This window comes from Convolutriloba macropyga, chromosome 6 (assembly GCF_964194025.1).
Source record: "Convolutriloba macropyga chromosome 6, txConMacr16.3, whole genome shotgun sequence".
Taxonomy (NCBI): domain Eukaryota; kingdom Metazoa; phylum Xenacoelomorpha; order Acoela; family Convolutidae; genus Convolutriloba; species Convolutriloba macropyga.
The window spans coordinates 57958704-57980790 of NC_134473.1; the positions used below are offsets into that span (position 1 = coordinate 57958704).

At 37.0% G+C, this 22087-nt stretch overlaps 2 protein-coding genes across 2 annotated transcripts in view; both read left to right on the plus strand.

Moving 5' to 3' along the window:
• The window catches only part of LOC142341797 (uncharacterized), a 444522-nt gene that overhangs the window by 418834 nt on the left and 3601 nt on the right, over positions 1–22087 (plus strand). The window contains exons 2-3 of the mRNA XM_075393033.1: positions 21298–21549; positions 21909–22070. Of these exons, the coding sequence (XP_075249148.1) occupies positions 21309–21549; positions 21909–22070 (403 nt within the window). The 5' untranslated portion in view covers positions 21298–21308. The remainder of the gene's footprint in view (positions 1–21297; positions 21550–21908; positions 22071–22087) is intronic.
• Positions 15591–16868, plus strand: LOC142341077 (tRNA N(3)-cytidine methyltransferase METTL6-like). The gene has a single exon (XM_075391938.1). It carries the CDS (start codon positions 15803–15805, stop codon positions 16622–16624), a length of 822 nt encoding a protein of 273 aa, XP_075248053.1. The 5' UTR covers positions 15591–15802; the 3' UTR covers positions 16625–16868.

Genomic DNA, 22087 nt, shown 5'->3' on the forward strand with positions numbered 1-22087 from the left:
TGAATCACAGGCATGCTTACCAAATGAAGTCAAAACAAAAGAGATGGGGCGGATCTAGAGAAAAGTGTACCGCCTGGATTTTTAGCAAATGGGATAACAATTACTAAGAAGATTAAAGAAATAAAACTGCATCATCTATCAATATTCTTGGAACTGCAGAATCTTCCACTGCTAATGTCCTTAATTAGAAGCAAAAGCAACATCAAAATGTATATGCAAACCTTAATTGGAACGACATCTGTGAACTACGAGCCAGCAAAACCAGTAACTTTTTCTACCTCATCAAAAGGAGTGCGACATTTTGTTGGTTTTGAAATATGAAACGGTTGGCCACTTGGTTGTATTTTTATTTGTTTTAGTATATCTTGTTGATTAGTTTAGCCCCTTTCTCTCATTATTACATACCCGGGTCGAATGTCCTCCCTAAAACCCTCCCATTTTGATGTAAGAATGGGGGGTAATTTGTCTATGGGGGTAAATTGATGTAAGAATGTGGGGGTAATTTGTTCGGAGGGGTAAAATGATGTAAGAGTTGGGCTGCAATGGGAGGACTTTTAAGGAATTACCCCCTGACTGAAATTGCCATGTAAGAGTGGGCTGCAATGGGAGGACTTTTAAGGAATTACCCCCCATGACTGAAATTGCCATGTAAGAGTGGGCTGCAATGGGCTGCACTGGGAGGACTTTTCAGGAATTAACCCCCGACTGAAATTGACATGTAAGAGTGGGTTGCAATGGGCTGCAATGGGAGGACTTTTAAGTAATTACCCCCCCGGACTGAAATTGCCATGTAAGAGTGGGCTGCAATGGGCTGCAATTGGAGGACTTTTAAGGAATTACCCCCATGACTGAAATTGCAATGTAAGAGTGGGCTGCAATGGGCTGCACTGGGAGGACTTTTCAGGAATTAACCCCCGACTGAAATTGCCATGTAAGAGTGGGCTGCAATGGGCTGCAATGGGAGGACTTCTAAGGAGTTACCCCCATGACTGAAATTGTCATGTAACAGAGGGCTGCAATGGGCTGCACTGGGAGGACTTTTAAGGAATTACCCCCCTGAATGAAATTGGCATGTAAGAGTGGGCTGCAATGGGCTGCAATGGGAGGACATTTAGGGAATTAACCCCTGACTGAAATTGCCATGTAAGAGTGGGCTGCAATGGGCTGCAATTGGAGGACTTTTAAGGAATTACCCCCTGACTGAAGTTGCCATGTAAGAGTGGGCTGCAATGGGCTGCAATGGAAAGAGTTTTCAGGAATTACCCCCAATGACTGAAATTATCATGTGAGAGTGGGCTGCAATGGGCTGCAATGGGAGGACTTTTAAGGAATTACCCCCCATGACTGAAATTGCCATGTAAGAGTGGGCTGAAATGGGCTGCAATGGGAGGAGGGGGTAAAACGAGGTATTATTTGGGCTGCCAAGGGGGGTAGAATGGTGTAAGAGTGAGGGGGTAATTTTTTCAGAGGGGGTAAAATGATGTAAGAATTGGGCTGCCAAGGGGGTTAAAATGGTGTAAGAGTGAGGGGATAATTTGTCCAGAGGGGGTTAAGCGATGTAAGAGTTGGGCTGCCAAGGGGGGTAAAATGGTGTAGGAGTGAGGGGGTAATTTGTTCAGAGGGGGTAAAATGATGTAAGAGTTGGGCTGCCAAGGGGGGTAAAATGGTGTAGGAGTGAGGGGGTAATTTGTTCAGAGGGGGTAAAATGATGTAAGAGTTGGGCTGCCAAGGGTGGTAGAATGGTGTAAGAGTGAGGGGGTAATTTGTTCAGAGGGGGTAAAATGATGTAAGAGTTGGACTGCCAAGGGGGGTAAAATGGTGTAAGAGTGAGGGGTTAAATTGTTCAGAGGGGGTAAAATGATGTAAGAATTGGGCTGCCAAGGGGGGTAAAATTGTGTAAGAGTGAGGGGGTAATTTGTTCAGAGGGGGTAAAATGATGTAAGAATTGGGCTGCCAAGGGGGGTAAAATGGTGTAAGAGTGAGGGGGTAATTTGTTCAGAGGGGGTAAAATGATGTAAGAGTTGGGCTGCCAAGAGGGCTAAAATTGTGTAAAAGTGAGGGGGTAAAATGATGTAAGAATTGGGCTGCCAAGGGGGGTAAAATTGTGTAAGAGTGAGGGGGTAATTTGTTCAGAGGGGGTAAAATGATGTAAGAATTGGGCTGCCAAGGGGGTTAAAATGGTGTAAGAGTCAGGGGTTAATTTGTCCAGAGGGGGTAAAATGATGTATGAGTTGGGCTGCCAAGTTGGGTAAAATGGTGTAAGAGTGAGGGTGTAATTTGTTCAGAGGGGGTAAAATGATGTAAGAGTTGGTCTGCCAAGGTGGGTAAAATTGTGTAAGAGTGAGGGGGTAATTTGTCCAGAGGGGGTAAAATGAGGTAAGATTTGGGCTGCCAAGGGGGGTAAAATGGTGTAAGAGTGAGGGGGTAATTTGTTCAGAGGGGGTAAAATGATGTATGAGTTGGGCTGCCAAGTGGGGTAAAATGGTGTAAGAGTGAGGGTGTAATTTGTTCAGAGGGGGTAAAATGATGTAAGAGTTGGGCTGCCAAGGGGGGTAAAACGATGTAAGAGTGAGGGGGTATTTTGTTGTGATGGGGCAATTCTAACAATAATTATTTATATATATATATATATAGACCATCAAGAGTTGGACAAGCATCGACGGTCTGGAGGATAAGGCGACGCAGCTGAGGGTACAGAGGTTGTGGTTTCAAGACTGGCAGTCTTCAGGTATGGGGGCTAAAAGATTGAGGGGGTAAAAGGGTGTAAGATTTGGGCTTCCAAGGGGGGTAAAATGACGTAAGAGTGGGGCTGCAATGGGTAGATTTTTTAGGAATTTGCAGCTCAAAACTCTTACGTCTTTTTGGGCTCCATTGGGCTTCCAAGGGGGGTAAAATGGTGTAAGAGTAAGGGGGTAAAAGACAAATTAACCCCCCACTCTTACATCTTTTTTGGTCTGCCGAGGGGGGTAAAATGGTGTAAGAGTGAGGGGGTAAAAGACAAATTAACCCCCCACTCTTACATCTTTTTTGGTCTGCCAAGAAGGGTAAAACGATGTGAGAGTTGGGGGGTAATTTGTCTTTTACCCCCTCACTCTTACACCATTTTACCCCCCTTGGAAGCCCAATGCAGCCCAAAAAGACGTAAGAGTTTTGAGCTGCATTTTCCTAAAAAATCCTCCCATTGCAGCTCCACTCTTACATCATCTTGCAAGCAACTTGGTACCCGTATGCATTCACTTGCAAGACTGCTTCCAAGATGCTAGCAAGTTTTTCAATTCGGCGATCACTAGCCCCCCTCCCCCAAGTTATAGCATTATTATTTAACTACAGTAATGGTCGGGGTTGATGATTTGGTAAATTTCATTACATTCCCAGTGAGAAAGTGAAAAGAAAGTAAGAGTTGAGCTGCCCAGGGGGGTAAAATGGTGAAAGAGTGAGGGGGTAATTTGTTCAGAGGGGGTAAGGTGATGTAAGAGTTGGGCTGCCAAGGGGGGTAAAATGGTGTAAGAGTGAGAGGGTAATTTGTTCAGAGGGGGTAAAAATATGTAAGAGTTGGGCTGCCAAGGGGGTGTAAAATGGTGTAAGAGTGAGGGGGTAATTTGTTCAGAGGGGGTAAAATGATGCAAGAATTGGGCTGCCAAGGGGGTTAAAATGGTGTAAGAGTGAGGGGTTAATTTGTCCAGAGGGGGTAAAATGAGGTAAGAGTTGGGCTGCCAAGGGGGGATAAAATGGTGCAAGAGTGAGGGGGTAATTTGTCCAGAGGGGTAAAATGAGGTAAGAGTTGGGCTGCCAAGGGGGGTAAAATGTTGTAAGTGTGAGGGGGTAATTTGTTCAGAGGGGGTAAAATGATTTAAGAATTGGTCTGCCAAGGTGGGTAAAATTGTGTAAGAGTGAGGAGGTAATTTGTCCAGAGGGGGTAAAATGAGGTAAGAGTTGGGCTGGCAAGGGGGGTAAAATGGTGTAAGAGTGAGGGGGTAATTTGCTCAGAGGGGGTAAAATGATGTATGAGTTGGGCTGCCAAGGGGGGTAAAATGGTGTAAGAGTGAGAGGTTAATTTGTTCAGAGGGGGTAAAATGATGTAAGAATGGGCTGCCAAGGGGGATAAAACGATGTAAGAGTGAGGAGGTAATTTGTTGTGATGGGGCAATTCTAACAATTATTATTTATATATATAGACCGTCAAGAGTTGGACAAGCATCGACGGTGTGGAGGATAAAGCGACGCAGCTGAGGGTACAGAGGTTGTGGTTTCAAGACTGGCAGTCTTCAGGTATGGGGGCTAAAAGATTGAGGGGGTTAATTGATGTAAGAGTTGGGCTGCCAGGGGGGTAAAATGATGTAAGAGTTGGGCTTCCAAGGGGCGTAAAATGACGTAAGAGTGGGGCTGCAATGGGAGGAGTTTTTAGGAAATTGCAGCTCAAAACTCTTACGTCTTTTTGGGCTCAATTGGGCTTCCAAGGAGGGTAAAATGGTGTAAGAGTAAGGGGGTAAAAGACAAATTAACCCCCCATTCTTACATCTTTTTTGGTCTGCAAAGGGGGTAAAATGGTGTAAGAGTGAGGGTTAAAAGACAAATTAACCCCCCACTCTTACATATTTTTTGGTCGGCCAAGGAGGGTAAAACGATGTGAGAGTTGGGGGGTAATTTGTCTTTTACCCCCTCACTCTTACACCATTTTACCCCCCTTGGAAGCCCAATGCAGCCCAAAAAGACGTAAGAGTTTTGAGCTGCATTTTCCTAAAAAATCCTCCCATTGCAGCTCCACTCTTACATCATTTTGAGCGGAAAAATTCAACCCGTGTAGTTGAGTACTTATATGTGGTTTCGTACCTCCATTAAGAGTTCCATTTGGATGTTTGAATTCTTCATTTTGGCTATGAATAAGTCTCTCACGATGTCCTCCTCCAGATCTCTAAAGCCACAATGGGATCCAAGTTCTCGAAGTTGACTGTGGAATGTTTCGTGTGAATCATTAGGTTGCTATGTTGTGTTGAAAAACTGAAAACGTTCGAAGGTTATTTTTCTCGGTCTCGTGAATGTTATGTTTAACTCGTGTAGCAGTTCATTTGTTGCGATTCTGTCTATTCTTGTTAGTGGGTTCCTTTGATGAAATTTTTTGGTAGCTTCTGCTCCTGGAGATAGGTAGATTAGACTTTTCACCTTGATATCGGTTTCTTCCCATGTTATTCTCTCGATCATGGATCCTTTTCTTTTAATTGCTAGACATTCATTTTCCCAATCGACATTTTTTCCATTTATTTTGTTCTCTAGCTCTGAATTCATTTTCCGTTTTGCGCTCCATTCAATCTTCATAAGATGGTAGGGTAAAGGCGGATACAAAAAGTCAGTTCTTCTGGGTTTCAGTTCAGTTTTAGCAGTTTTTCTCCGTGGATACTTTCTTTCCCATTTTTGCTAATTTCGGCGTTTCCATCCATTTTGTACACTCTATGTTTGGGTTAGCTCCGCTCACTTAGAATGGTGGTTGACCTAATGGTGATCGTGAAGCTGACCGCGCCATGTTATACTTGAATATGCTGTTGTTGTGGAATTGCGTGTTCATTATTGATGTCTCCGCTGGAGTTCCACTCGTATCATGTCCAATTGGACTAGTGCACCCCGTTAACGATTCCGAGCGTAAGGTGTAATGACGGGGCGTTACCGAATACGAATGGAGGGAGTGATACCTTCTCTCTTCCAGGTCTACATGCGACTAGCGTTATGCATTTGATAAAATTGTTAGATAAATTAAGGAACTCTACACCTACCGGACTCAGAAGTGTGAATGAGAATAGAACAAGGTTTAAAACTTGAATTACATTTTCATTCGTTTCTGCCATACGCAATTTAATTGGATGGCGTCACATTCGTTGTCTGCTGAGCAGATGCCTGTTAAATTAACTTGGGTTGGTCTAGGTCACCTTGAATATATACAGTGCCAACAGTACAACTGTGACGGTTATCTAAATATGTACAGACAATGTGTATAAACTTATAACATATAGTTTATTATTTTTATAGATAAAAATTCTGACGCTTGGTTTTGATGCGGATGACTCCTGTGGAAACTTCTGTATCTCAATAATGATAAAAGTAATAAAAATAATAAAATTAATAAAAATAATAATTTTAATAATAATAATAATAGTAATAATAATAATAATATTAATAATAATAATAATAATAGTAATAATAATAATAATAAAACTAATAATAATTATAATAATAAGAATAATAATAATAATAATAATAATAATAATAATAATAATAATAATAATAATAATAATGATAATAATAATAATAATAATAATAGTAATAATAATAATAATAATAATAATAATAATAATAATAATAATAATAGTAATAATAATAATAATAATAAAAATAATAATAATAATAATAATAATAATAATAATAATAATAACAATAATAAAAATAATAATAATAATAATAATAATAATAATAATAATAATATTGAAATTAATAATAAATTAATTGGTGTATTAAGGTCCACAAATTTATCTTGCAAAGTAAGTGTAGAGAAATGGTAATAAAAAACCTGAAAAGCATTCCAATTTGTCAAATGGAATGCATTTAAGGTAGCAAACACGAATAGGTAGCAAAACTGAATGCGTATGCCGAGCACGTGTGGTCTATCATCAGCTGTGAATCACAGGCATGCTTACCAAGTGAAACCAAAACAAAAGAGATTTGGCGGATCTTGAGAAAAGTGAAACGCCAGTATTTTTAACAAATGGGATAACAATTACAAAGAAGAGTACAGAAATTAAAACTGCTTCATTTATCAATATGCTTGGAACTGCAGGATCTTTTTCTGCTAATGTCCTTAATTAGAAGCAAAAGCAACATCAAATTGTATGTGCAAAGCTTAATTGGAACAACAACTGTGAACTACGAGCCAGCAAAACCAGTAACTTTCTACCTCATCAAAAGGAGTGCGACAAGATTATGCTCCAGAGCAAACAAGCTGAATGCTTATAAAGGCTACCTGTTGCCGATTATCACATACGGCTACCAGATCTGGAATCCAAATCAAAGTAGTTGGAAAAATCTTGACTGCAAATGAGGGCTACTAAAAGGATTTCCTAAAAGAATTCTTGTTTTTTTGATAGACTAAAGGAACTTGAGTTACTACCTTTGTGCTTGTACATAGAAATGCATGCTATGTTAATGTTTCTGTCAGGAATCAAAGGCCAGATTTTTGCACATACTGAATTCTTCGCAAGGATACCTTGCGATAATAAAGAAAGACAGTTGACCCCGCGTTGATTTAAAAATCGAAACAAAACAGGTTGAGTACATCAGACGACGCCTTTTTCTATTGTTCACCACAGTACTTCGTAGCATCATAGTTGAAAATCTGAATGCTTGTGGCAAACTCTGAAAGAGTACAATTTCAACCTTTGCTGCGACTTTTGTTTTTAACCTCCTTCAATTTCAATGACGAATAAACACTGGGTATCTTTAACAATTACAACTTGCCAATAGGTTACAAAGCTGTGAGAAATTAAGGAAAAACTAAAATGCAAAATGAGCTATTTACAATTCCAAAAACTGGCACTAAAAAGGCGGATGAGGTTTCTAAACAAATGAATTCACTGAAACAAAACTATTCGAAAGATAAGTAGATGACATATTTTGCGCCGTAAAAGATAACCTCAACAAATTGTTTCAACTAGGAAACAATTTGAATAAAAATGTGGAATTCTCATTGGAAAAAAAGGATGAAAAACATGCACTAGCCTTCCTGGATATGGCAATTGTGTTGACAATGATGAACAAAGAAAAGTCGCATGTAAATGGTACCAGAAGCCAACAAATACTGAAACAATTCTCAATTTTTTTTAGCTGCGCTTCCCTCCAGCTTAAAAGAAAAATTGTAGAGGGCACCATCCATAGGCGTTTTCGATCTACAAGCAACTGGCATTACTTTGACGAAAACCCAAATCTTAATGAAATTATATGACGAAAAAAAATCAATATCCGGAAAATTGGTCGTCAGAAATTGTTAATCAGACAATTGCAAAAAGTTTAGGTGAATATAAAAAGACAACAAAAACAGCAGCGGAATGCAAGTAAAACAAAAAAATAAAGCAGAAGGACATACCCACAATTTTCTTACAGCATAGAGCCCAATTAAGCATTAGACTAAAGAAAAAGCTGCAAAAGTTGACGCTTCTTTCAGTGATCTACGCAACACGGAAACTAAAAACCTGTTTATCATCATTAAACTTTGTTTTCACTAGCATCTAAAATCGCACTTGGTATACGAAATAACATGTAGTCGATGCATGCAATTCCATCTTTGTCGGGCAAATTTGCAGACATATAACCACGCAGATGGCAGTGCATGAAAAATGACTCACCAGTAGGTCAGCATATAAGAGAATGTTGTGGCACATCACGCGCATTTAATTGGCGTATAATAGGTCAGTGCAATGTGACACAACAACTCATGACTCTCCAAGCATTAAATATAGCACAAATGAAGCCATTGCTAAACAGTAGCGATGGGGGCCGTAGCAAGGAGCTAACGTTGAAACACTAGTCAGCAGTTGTCATGTTGCTCATTTCGAAAACTACATTTTAGCGAATCAAAACATTGAAATGTTCCAACGCGTTATCGAAACGGTCGAACGTCACTAAGAACTAAAAATCTAAATTTGACGATTGTTAATATTTTTTTTGATTATAGGTTTACGCACTATTTACAAACTCAAAATTGCTTTCAAAAACAGAGACCGACTAAAAAAACAAAAAACTAATTCCATTCAAAAGGGACCGCAAAACTGAAGGAACTTCGGCCACATTCAGTCATGACATTAGGAACCTTCAAATTGTAAACATATTGACATCTAATCACCTTTTCATTTCGGAAAACTAATGCGCCAAGATACACGGGAACGTTCCACGGATGGTGAACCATACGGTGACCGAAAAGAAGAATTTTGTAGAAGTCATGTTTTTTCATGGGTAACTAATGAGGCTGCTTGGAATAATTTAATGTTGGTGAACTGGTGATTGTCTAAAAATGAGACGGCATGCTGAGTTCATTATACGCTGTAATTCCTGTATACTATCCGCAAGTAGTCCATAGTACAGTGAGTTGCAGTAATCTAGTCAAGAGAGATTCATTACCCGAACTAACTCGATCAACGATTTTCTGTCAACTGTATTTCTGATGGAATAAATTTTTCGCAAGAAATAATAAAATTTACGATACGCAGAGCTAACTTGTTTTAAATATGAAAATCTGGAATCTAAGTTGAAGGCCAGCAAAGTGGCATTATAGGAAAAATTGGCGTCTGCTGGAAGTTCAATATCGCCATCTACGCTGTTTTTCTACTTATAATCTTGTACTCAGTTTTATTCGAGTTTAATCGGAGCTTTGCACCACTGAACCACTTTTGCAGGGTCGTAAGTATTAAATCAAAAGCCCCTTGATGTATCGAAGCAACGTAAACAAAATAGATAACAGTGTCATCGGCATAAAAAAATAATTTACATCAAGAAGTTCAAACAGAACTTCCAGAGGAGCAAGATAGCATGAAAAAAGAATGGGACCTAGAACAGATTCATGAGGAACAACCATTTTTATGGTTATTGGCATCGAATATTCACCGTCAATTAACACTATTTGAGATCAACTACCCAGATAACTATTTTAAAATCTCAGCACTTTGTCTTTGAAACCTAAACTTGTTTCAAGAATCGATAGAATTAATTCATGATCGAGAGTGTCAAAAGCAACTGATAGATCAAGTCCAAAATAAAAAATGCTTTTTGTGTTATCTAAATTGAGGAGCAGATCATTCGTCAATTTAATTAGGGCTTTTTTTGTAGAAAAAAATTTCCTGTAAGCACTTTGGTATTTACTAAAAAAGACTATTTTTTTCAAGGTGTTCACGAATTTGAATGAAAGCCGCCCGTTCTAATAATTTCGAAATGTAACTTAGGTTTGAGATAGGTCGATAATTTGAGAAACCTTCGTTATCATAATTTGTTTTTCTCAAGTGAGGTTTAACGATTGCCATTTTAAAGGACTGGAGAAAATATCCCGCCTTCAGCGAAAGATTAAAAATTTCAGGAGTTCGAGAAAAAATTTATGAGGAAATGACATAACAAGATGTGTCGGAATGATGTTCAGTGGATAGATACTGGTTGACGATGCCAAAATTAAATCTATAAAGTGACTTATGGACAATTTTGTGAACGAATTCATTGGCTTAACTTCGGCTTTCATAATTTCAGGACCTACCGCAGTGGGAATTGATGCAATAATAAAATCCACTTTAGATATAAAGAATTCGTTTGATTCGTTCGCAAGCTTTTTCGTGTTTTCATTTATCGGGAACTGTTCCACATCCTGATCAAGAATAAATTTTAAGGTGGCAAACTTCCTACGGCCACAATCTTCCATCACCGCATTCTCAATGTAGAGTCTACGCTTCTCTAAGAGTTTTTCAAAAAACAGATGTTTAGTTTTTTCATATTCAAATTTTAGTACGGATTTTTTAAACTTTCTAAATTTACGCTGTGCTTTTCTCTTCTTCCGTTTCAAACTCAGAAGCTCGTCATCAAAAAATTGACATTGATGTTTAGTGAAAGTTTTTATTTTGTGTGGAAGGACGGTATCCAAAATGTTCTCAAACATGAGATACATATCCCATGCTTCATCAAAACTTGAGGCAAAACCAAACTTCAAGCATGGCTTCAATAGCTTAACAAAACCTTCAAAGTCAAATTTCGTCCGATTTCTAAACATCAACTGGTGTTGAGATTTGCGTTGTTTCACAATGCTTAGCGAGAAGTGAATAAACGAATGATCCGAAGAAGTAATAAAGCCGTTCAATTTAACATTAAATGAAATATTGTTTGACGTTATAACATAGTCAAAAATCCCACCAGCTACATGCGTTTTTTCGCAGACGTATGCAATCATGCCAAAATCCTCAGAAAAGGATTTTCTGCCAAAATCCACGTTTTCAATGCATCGTTATTCACATTCAGTGAATTGTTAAAATTACCCAGGAGAACAATTTTGTCAAATTGTAGCCTGTTTTCTTCAAAATAAGAAGTGAAGTGGTCAACGACGGATTTAACATTTAATCCAGTTGGTCGATAAAGAGCGATTAAAAAATAAGCGGTGGCCTCAACAGTTAAAGAGACATAACAGCTTTCAAAAGATTCAGAGGCAGTTTTAAGAAAATTTTTCAAATGGAGATCACATCTGTAAAAGAGTCAAATTGCCCCTCTTTTATTAACCCCAGGAGGACCATAAAAAAGAAATCCCGGGGGACAAAACTGCTTTAGAATAAAATCGTCATCTGCGTTGTTCGTAATCCACGATTCTATAAATACTCCAAAACTAACGTCGTTTACTACTAAGATACAATTTACATCTTTTGTTTTGTTCCTGACAGAGCGTACATTAAGTAGGCAAATTTTAGTTCTGTAGGTCTATGTTTGTTCTTTTGTTTCAACTGAGGAGTGGTTAACGGTCGATTTTGATCTACCTTTCATAGCCATTAATGGGCGGCTTTATTTAGGTAAAATCTTGACGCTGTAACGTTTTCAGGCCAGAAAAGGTGTAACTCAGCTTTCTCGTCATCAAACTTAAATGCACAAAGGAACGGTTTTAGGTGAGCTTCTGACTTTGGTGAATATGAAGTAGTTCAACGTTATGTTCTGCACAGTACTCCTCCGTTTCTGATGCTGTTATGTTCTGACTCAATCGACTTACATATAAATGACGACGCTTCGGGGTTTTTTGACACCCTTCATGACAGCTTGATTGGTGTTCGTTCCTGTTTTCACCTCCTTGGTTGATCTTACTTTTCTCTGTACAGTTTCAAATTTGAAGTCATCTGCCTTTCTCTTTTTGTTAACTTTCGCGCTGTGACAACTGGATGAGATGTTGTTTCAACTCCTGGGGGTCCGTTTTTTTGCAGATTTAAGAAAAGAGAAATCCGGCTTCTTTATCAACGCTATCTCAATGCGTAGCATTGTCACCTCGCGGATCAGAGAATCAACACAATCGAGCTTTTTCTCACTGGCATTAATTCGGTCCAGCGCAGATAATTCTGCTGTAAAGATAGGATAACAACCAGCGCATGACCAGTAGGTCATTCCTTTGATATTAGCGGTACTTGAAATTCCCGAACAACCAAAGCGATCTCGAATAAAATATTAAAAACGAACAGAAATTTTTGGTTTTACCGATAAACAATATTCCAAAAACCTCTTATTTTACTGTTTTGTTTATTATTTGTTTTTAAATCATTTTAATTGTAAATAGAATAATTTTAAGCTGCATTTTATCTGATGATGCTAGATATAGTGAAAACGTTTGTATTGTAAATAGAATAACTTTACATTGAATTTAATACTTGACCTAGCGGATCTTTTCCGTTTGTGCCCCCCCCCCCAGTACGTTATCCGCGCCCCAGTTACAGAGCACGTGTCATTACATAGTAAATCATTGAAAAAATATTGCACGTGCGTCTGGGGGTGTAAATAATATGCACCCACTAAGCTGGGGCGGCACAAACGGAAAAGATCCGATCTAGCTTTTTAACAACTGAATTCAGTTACTAAATCTAATTAGAAAAGATGTCAAGATACAAATTGAACTCTTAAACAAAACTTATCTGACTTAGCTCGACAGTTCATTCGAAAATTGTTACTGACATCAACTCTTGTTCGTGGTCTTTTCTTTGCAATTGCGGGAATTGCAATCCTGTACAGAAGATGAGCTCAGCCGGCCATTGATTGGTTCAAACCCACAAACTTAATGCTCGGAAGTCCAAACTACTACTACTTTGAAAATCCATGTTTTTTCGTCAGCTCCAGAGGAGGTTTTGCGTAATTGTGTCAGGGATGATACCAATCCGAATGATGAAGTGGTAGTTCAGGGACTGGATGTCCGTCTATCTGCAGAGATGATTTGTGCTGAGTCAATAGCTGATGTTGATGTTTTGCAGAAATGGTTGTTCAATTCATCGGGAGTCATTCTGTTATTGGCTTTTTAATAGCCGCACAGCGATAGCTGAGGCTATTATTGGCCTTCTCTTGGTTTTTTACGACTCGAAGAGGAGTATTGGTTTTCTCTCGGTCTTTTTTTTTTTACAGGAAGTACTATTTGTTCAGGCGGCGTTTTGACCTAATAGTGAAAGCGAGTAAAATTGCGGTGTGAACTAATTTTTTCTGAGCGAGAGAAGTTTTTTCTTCATGCGCTGCGTTCAGTGAATGACTTTTTGACTTTGAAAAGAGTTTTTGAGAGATCGACGCATATAGATGACAGTTTTTAGCCGTATTTTTCGTCCATTTGGCCTACTTTTTGAAATTGTAACTTGATTTTTTGTAGAAGTAAATTTTGTTCGATACCGCATAAAAATCCAACCATCTGAAATCGATGCCACAATGTTTTTGAGAGCTTGATAATGCGTTTCAAATGGAAAATTGGCCCATTTTTCTCAATTTTTTTTTACCATTTTTGGTTTTTTTTTTCGTTAATTGCTTCATTTTTGGCTTTTTATGCGGTTTTTATTTTACCAAATTAGTACATATGTCAATCTTTTTTTGATAATTCCTGAATTGGATGCCGCTTTGTGACGTGAGGTGTTTTTGTTTTATACAATTGTACACATACTAATCCAATTTTGGCGGTTTTTGTCAAAGTTTTCAAGTTTTTGTTTGTATTTTGAATTTATTTACCATTAAAAGTCTTTTGGTGCACCATCGTTGGTTTTGGTTTCGTTTTGTTGCTAATTTATTTGTTTTTGGCAACAACTCTTTAAAATTCAGTGAAAATTTTTATCCCATAATTTGAACATTTTTTTGCAAATTGTTCTACTGTTTCGCATTTGCGCTCTTTTCACTTCTTACTGAGACAGGAGGATGGTTATGTAATGTTGTTAAACCTCGATTGCTTATTAACAAACAAAACCATGTTTTCATTTTTTCATTTTGAATAATAATTAGATCTTCCGATTTTCTTTTGATTTTTCAGAAATTGCGAATTATTTTTTATCCATCTGTTTCATAATATCTGTATTCTCCCTATTCTAGCATGTTTATTTTTACCATTTTCCTATGAATTATAGTTTTATTTGCCCTGCCTGCTTTTATTTTTCTAAAAAAATAATTGATTTGAACTAATATTTTTTGTAATTTTCCTTCGAATTTTTTGTTTGATTTGAACTAATATTTTTTGTCATTCTCTTTTGAAGTTTTTTTCCAACTGATTTTATTTAACATAAGGTACTGAGGTTTTGCTACCTTCACTTTAACAATTTTTGAGCAACTCGTTTTTGCGAATTTTCTTAGGGCTTAGTTTTGGTAAAAATACGAATTTTTGCGTCTGAATATTGTTCTGTCTCTTTATTCTTTTTCATTATTAATTTCGATTTGATTAATTTTTTGTTCATTGTTTAGTTTTATTGCGTTCATTGTGATTTAAAGCGACAACTATTGTTTACAGTTAAAGCGACAAAGTTTATTCAGTTACCAATTGATTTCTGTTTTAAATTTTAAAATTGTTTCGATTGAGAGTTTACGGAAATTTATAAACTTTGTAACAACTTTCGGCCATTTCTTGCACTATTCAACTTTTTCTTACAAACTAACATTTTGGGAGCCTAACTTGTCTCAGGTACCTGAGCAGATTTTTGCTGCTCAGGTACTTTGACGTTTTCAATTGCGTAGAAACAATTGGATTGTTTTATATACAGGAATAAAATTTTCAGTTTAGTTGGTTTTATGTGCTATCTTCATTTTTTTGACGGAATTTTTTCTGTTGTTAGTAGTCACATTATTAGACAACAGTTGATTTGAAAGTTAATTCTCTCATGAAGACGACTCTTCGAGTCGTTTCCGGAATTCTTCCGGCTATGTTTTTTTATTTCGTCGTCATGATTTTTGTTACGACCATATGACGTCACAGCCATTTTTTGTTCATTCGTTCATGCAATTTCAACTGAATTGCATGTGTGACGTCATTTTTCGCTCTTAGTGGAGCGAGTTTTTTTGTTCATGCGCGTGATTAAATTTTTGGTCACACTTGACTTACCTCACTCTCAAAAATGACTATCACTTTGAAATTGACTTTTATTTACTTTAATTCAAAGAGATAAGGTCAAATGGGTGTGTGTGTCACTCTAAACGAAGGTTATTTGAGATCAGCTAATAGAGGCAGCAATAACTTATACAGATTTTTAATCAAAATATAACAGATCAGCCTTCAATGAAAAGACGATTTTTTTTGGTCTGTTTTTTTTACTGTTTTTTTTAGACTGCCGATCTACGAATCTATTGCGGCTATTTTCTGGCAATCTGCCAGCTATGTTTTCTCTACCCAGAGACTGAGTAGGTACTTCCACCGTTCCGAGTTCCACGATTTTCATTTGTATGATTTTTTTTTCACGAATCAAAGCCCTTTGTCACTTATATTGACTTTCCGCAATGGATAGATACGGCTGTAGGTTCTTCTGACTGGCGACACTGTTTTTTGATTTCGTCAAAAATTGTCGATGCCGAAAAGTTGGTTTTTATTGTGTGTATGAAATCAATGTGCTCAACAGTTAACAATCATCTTAGTAAGCTTTTTGGTCAACTATACCTTTGTATGTATATATATTTTTACATTTAACCAAATTCAAGCATCTTTTCTTCGGATTGGACCTTTGTGAAATTTGTATACAAACTCATTTTAATGAACCTCTTGAAAGTTGGCTGTGTTTTGCCCACTTGTTTAGAAGACTGATCCTGATTATTTAAGAATAAAATGAACCCAGATGATAGTAGCTTCAGTGTCCCTCGAGAGTTGAGTAGCGTTGAATTGGAAAAATTAAGCGCTCAGAAAGAAACATTGACATCATCTAAGGTGGCTCTACTGGACAAAAATGCGGCAAAATTTTGGGATATTTTTTACAAGAATAATTCAACCAATTTTTTCAAAGACCGTCACTGGCTCTTTCGCGAATTTGAGCCATTGCAGCTATTAGCTAATGACGACCATGAAAAGGTATTCTTTCTCGAAGTCGGCTGTGGCGTTGGTAATGCATTTTTCCCTGTCATGGAGCAATCCAGTAAAAACACTTATGGAGTTGCTTGTGATTTTTCACAGCGAGCGATTAATTTTGTATTACAGAATGAACAGTTCAGATCTGAAAATATGAGTGCGTTCGTTTGTGATATTGTGACTGAATCTCTAGAGGACAAACTACACGACTTTAATAGTCAGATTGATGTTGCTACACTTCTGTTTGTGTTATCTGCTTTGGAACCCGATTCAGTATCAAAAGCAATTAGAAATGTGGCCAGTGTGTTGAAAGCGAGTGGAAAAGTTTGCTTTCGTGACTATGCTGTAAATGATCACGCCATGATCAGATTTGGACCGCGCAATCACAAAATTAAAGATCGTTTCTATGTCCGACAAGATAACACGAGAGCATATTTCTTCTACCTCGAAGAGCTTGAATTACTGTTCAGAGAAGGTGGTTTTAAAGCTGAGAAAATAGAATATAAAGAGTCTAAAACTGAAAATAGAGAAAAGAATTTAAGCGTGGACAGATATTTTGTTCAGGCTGTTTTTGTCAAATTATGAACCTTATATGTACATTTTACTCGAGAAACATCTTCAGAAAATACTCGACAAATATATGTCAGTGGCTGCCGTCCAAGTTCTCGAATTTCAAATGACGGCGTTCAAGCATCATGAAATCTGGACTGTATTTATCACTAGGGTGATTCAATAGGAACTTCTGAAATTCCCGCTGCAAGCGCTGAAACAGATTTGGTCTCGCGTTTTAACTATTTTTTCATAAATACAATAAAATTTTTACCAGAAAGTCTTTCTCAATCTCAAGCTTCTCTTGCCTTTCACGAGCTAGAGTGGATTCCAACAGCTCTATCCTGAAATAAAGACATTATTAGTAGACATGTTACTCTAAAATCTAAAAATGTATGAATATTGGATAGTTTCTCATGACTAAAAGAAGTCGTGCAAAATGTTCGCTGTTTAGTTTGGTTGATGAGTTGTTGTTTGATTGCCGCTTGATTCCCCACCTCTGAAAGAGTTTGATTGTTGTTTGAAAAATCCTAGCGAGGGTTTCAAACTGCTGCTTTCTTTGAGTTTTAATAATTTATCCGAGATGTTCGGAAGTATTGTAGTGCTCAATGAAGCGAGGGTTCGAATTTACATTGCTGTTGAACATTTTTGTCAGGTCTATTGGGCAGATTTCTTTGGTGTCTATGATTTTTTGAAGACATCATAGACCAAATCGAAGTGTTTTGCAGCGTTTTATGAATCTATAATTGTTCAAGTTGACAAGAAACAAATCATATTTTTTGTAAGTTATAGTGTCCAGGGGCCGTTTAGTAGTAAAAACCTTTGATGAGACTAGGCAACACATATACAGCAAAGATTCAAACGTACAAAGCTGAAAAATACGTTTAGCTTTTGAAAATAATTAATTGAAATGTCATGAAAACCATTAGCTATTAACAAAAATATCAAGTAGATTCCTTTACTCCTCCATGGAAAGCCATTGATAACTGTCATTTTCCAGAATATGTTATACGATTGCTAGAAGAACGACAAATAAGACAAAAGTCAATTAAATTCTGCGAGAAAATGGTGTCGAAGCCGTGAAGTTGTTATGTTTAAATGTGCCTTCTCGAACGCCTATAACGCGATATTTGACCTGTCAATAATGTGATTACTTGACAAGACCAGGAAAAAAACCTCAAAAGTGGACAAATGTCCAAAAATTAAAAAATATTGAAAAAGTATCAAAGCCAAAAACCATTACTTACAAAAATATCGCAAAAATTGTTAAAATTTAGTTGAGTAGAAAGAGACGGTGGCCTCTCTTTGTTGGCAATAATCTAGAAGTTGACAAAAATGAGAGAAAAAAGTGGCAAAGCTCAATAATCCATTCTTTATTTTGAAAACAATTCAAAACAACCAGAAGCTTTCTACTAAAAAGAATAGATAGATTAACCTGAGCCTATTATGATGCCAATTGGCAATTTCGTGAGCGAAACCAAGTTATAAGACTACAAAATAAGAACGAATTTTGTCACAACACAATTTTAAACAGTTTTACGCAAACTGAGCGGTGAAGCCATAAGGACCCGGAGCATCCCACTGAAAGTGTATGTCTTCATTTGGCTTCATTTGCGCGCTAATGGGATCTTTCAATAATTGAGATGCAAATTTTTTTAGACACCGACCCATTACAAAACCGAAGCTTTTGGATTGTAAAGATCCACGATTAGACCAAACACATCCTTGCTACTGTTGCTCGTCCTTTAAGAACACGTAATTGTTCCAAATGTTATAGATACAAATAGGTTGTCAAAAATAGTCAATATCAAAATTAACTGATGCATTTTGGATAATTATTGAGTTAAATTAGCCAAAAACTGGCAAAATTTTAATTCCATAACTCTCAAAGGAAGTTCAACTAAAACTCTTTTTAGTTGAGTTTCCTTTGATCTTTTTTAGTTTTAAATAACTTTTTAAAACTCTGAAAAATCTCGAACAACGTTTTGAACCAAAATTTTAACAAATTTCTTTTGAAAGTACGTCTTTTTGGGAAAAATTCCGGGGGTCATCACAGAACTCGTCAAGAAAAACAGAAAACTGACGATTTTCACAAGATTCAAAAGTAGTTAGAATAATATTTTTGAAAGGGTGCCTGCTAAGCACACTGTAATTCGAGTTATTCGGCGCCCTGAAAATGCTTGCAAATCTAAAGTAAACCTGAAATTAGGAAAAATTTTAATCGAGCCATAGGCTATTGGAATAGAAGCAAAATGGCGTTAGTAAATGCATCACAACTTTTCCCGCGTTTTAGCATTTGCCGTCATTGGATGACCAAATGCTTTACGTCTTTCACGAGTATCACATCAAGTAGCTGCTCAAGGTTGTCCCATCTTACCAAAGCAGTTTAAAACTATAAAAAACTCCTTGTCCTCTTTTTCGCAAATTACTCGTTTTCAAAGATAATCATTAAAAAGGTAGTTTGACGGTCGGTTGTTTCTGCGCAAATACAATATCTGGTCGTCTTGTTAGAGAATGATTTACGAGGTGAAAAATTAAATATGTTAAATATTCGGATCTCAGCTTAGCAATTACACAATACCTAATTTTTAGTGCATTTTTTTGCCTAATGTGCTTGAAAATACAATAGTTATTACTTTGAAGTTATTTCTATTTGTTTGAAAAATTTCGAAGTGAGTTGGCATTATTTACTATTCTTTTACAATGAATGAATTTGTTGAGTCAAGAAGCGTGTGGCTGAAAAGTTGACGGATATATTGAGTACATACAACACCATTGTTTTTGAAATCAGCAAGAATACACCACTCTCGGAGGCGGGAATATATAAGGGAAATGACTCAAGGGAACGGCGTGCCTGCACACTGCAGCTCTAGCGAAGATCAGAATAGTTGTCGATACAAGTGACCAATTTGCTCTTTTTTTTAATTCGGTTGGTGTTTAGAATTTATTTAGCTGTAAACTGTAGCTGACCTAATATATGTTGGTGCCATCTTGTCTGCAGGGCTTCAGAGAACAACTTCTGTTTTACTTGTTCACTTTTCTCCTTCCGGACTGTTTTCACTCTTGCCCGCAATTCATTGCTTTCAACGTCTGTGAGGCCTGGCAAAGCTTCTGAAACTGTTCTGGACGAGGTACGGGACATTTGAATCAGTTATATTCGCATTTAAGCGCAGGTTGAGTGACCAAGTTGTCCATATAATGTGCATAAATAATTTTAAAATTGAATGGAAGGTCAATGCAAATTTAGTTTACACGTTTGAGTGTGCAGGTTTTGCCGCAGTTTTGCATAAATGTGAATATTAATTATTTAACAGTGATGAATTATAAACGAATATGGAAAAATTGCCAATGCTGTCTCTCCCTAACATAGCATTGTGTACAGATTCAATTGGGAAAATATATGCTCGCATTTTTGCAGACAGTTTTCTTGCGGTCGCAAAATAGCATTTGTTTATTAAAATTATAGAAAGCCAAATAAGCGGCATCTGCTGTTTTTAAAACGGAGAACCTTGTAATTATTAGAATCATGTAGACTTCTGAGTTTTAAATTGAAGTAATTATTGTAAACATGTCTTTTTATGCAAAATTTTTGCTTGACCGTTTTGTTCTAGAACATTCTTTTGATTTCACTTCTCGAGTGACATTTTCAAGGTTGGCATTTTGATTTTTGCTTGACCTAAATTGCTCTAATCCAGAAATTAAGCCTGTTACTAAAACATAAGGGATTGTAAGATCAGCAATAACAAGATCCTGATAGCCGAGTGGTTTCCGGAAGTTAGTAAATACGTAACTACTTACAACAAATTGTAGAGATGTTTGATAACTTGTTTTGTGGTAACAGTTAATGAGAAGAGAAAAATTACAAAAGTTTTCGTATTTTTGAAGGCTTCTCGTTTTTCAATGTAAACTAGTAATTCCTTTGGGACCACCAGTAACATGTTGTATGAGCCTCGATGTAAAGTGACTTGGGGAAGCACCAAATCGATGGACAAAAAGCCGCCCGTATGATAATTGAAGTTAACGGAAAACAATTTTAAAATTTTTCAATTAAGTCAGATTCAAATATTGGCATTAGATTCTTTTTTGAGCCCAATAAATGCAATTTCTTTCAAATGAAAAAATAACAGTAATACACATGAAAGAGTGACGTTTATTGAGATTGCAGAACTTGACTGCGATGAAAAAGACAGACATAGAACCTTTTTTAAACTTCTGTCGTAAAGTATACCGTTTACATTTTGAAAACATCAGAAATCGTGCGTTTGAAAACATTGATATGGTCTTTTATAAACAGAGAGCTAAAATGATGCTTTTTCTATATTCGGGAACTGACTAAGAAAACTGTTCATTTTTAAACTAAGTTCTGATCTCAAATTAATAATGAAATTTGAAAGTGTTTATCAACGAAATTTTCTTTTTAGCTGTAATTTTCAATTTTGTTTCTTATAAAAAGACATGATTCTGACGTTTTGTTTTGTCCCTTGTTAATCAAAAGCTATTGAATAGTCCCAACAGCCTTATCTAATGACTACCTACAAAAACAACTGGGGGGAGTCCCATTCTTGTTGACAAAATTGAAAATTTCTTCAACAATTGATTGAGTGCGTTAATGGCTTTTCAAAGATACTTACTGTGCCATTAGAAATTAGTCATTTTCATTGCAAGTCAGGTTCCAAGAGTCAGGTTTCAATTAATAATGTTTCCATTTTTAGGTTTAGATATGTCGCCCAAAAAGTCAGCCAAAGGGCGCAGAAATAACCAACAGAATGCTACAGTGACCAGCAGTGGCAATACTAATAGTGCAGCTGGGGACAGTCCAGCTGCAACTATTGTGACAACGACGACGACAACAGAAAGTACAGAGTCACCAACACCATCAGATAAAAGTGCAAATCAGTCAACAACCAAATCTACTGCTGTCAAATCAGAAGTGAAGAATAAAGGAAAAGAGCAGAACTCAGGTAAATAACACGAGGTGATAGAACAAATAGATGGAAGTAAACGAAAGTGAAAGTGATTGAAGTTGAATTGTACGATCAGATTAAAAAACAATAGGGTTATGCGATTGCGTATAACATGGTCAGTAGGGATAGTATGCGTTAGGTAGATTCGTATCAAGACCCGCGGGTCGCTGAGGTATGGCCGTATGTTCTAATCTCGTGAAAGCTCCCAAAAGAGGACTTGTTTCAGTCAAAAGATTTATTTTCGATCTGGCGCAATTTTAGCGTTTTCGATCTATTTTGCACTGACCCTATAAGGGCTCAGAACAGTTAAACTCCATTGATCCGCTTTATTTGTTATCAATGTTTTGTTTGAACAGGAGCTGGCGGGGAAGATACAGCTAATACTACTTCAGCCGAACAGCAGCAGCAACTAGCTGAGAAGGGGAAAAAGCACGATGCCAAAGGGGCAGCTGACCTCGAGAGGGTTACAGACTACGTCGAGGAGAAGGAGTTCGGATCTGCCAATCAGAGCGCATCGGGTAATCTTTTCTTAGTT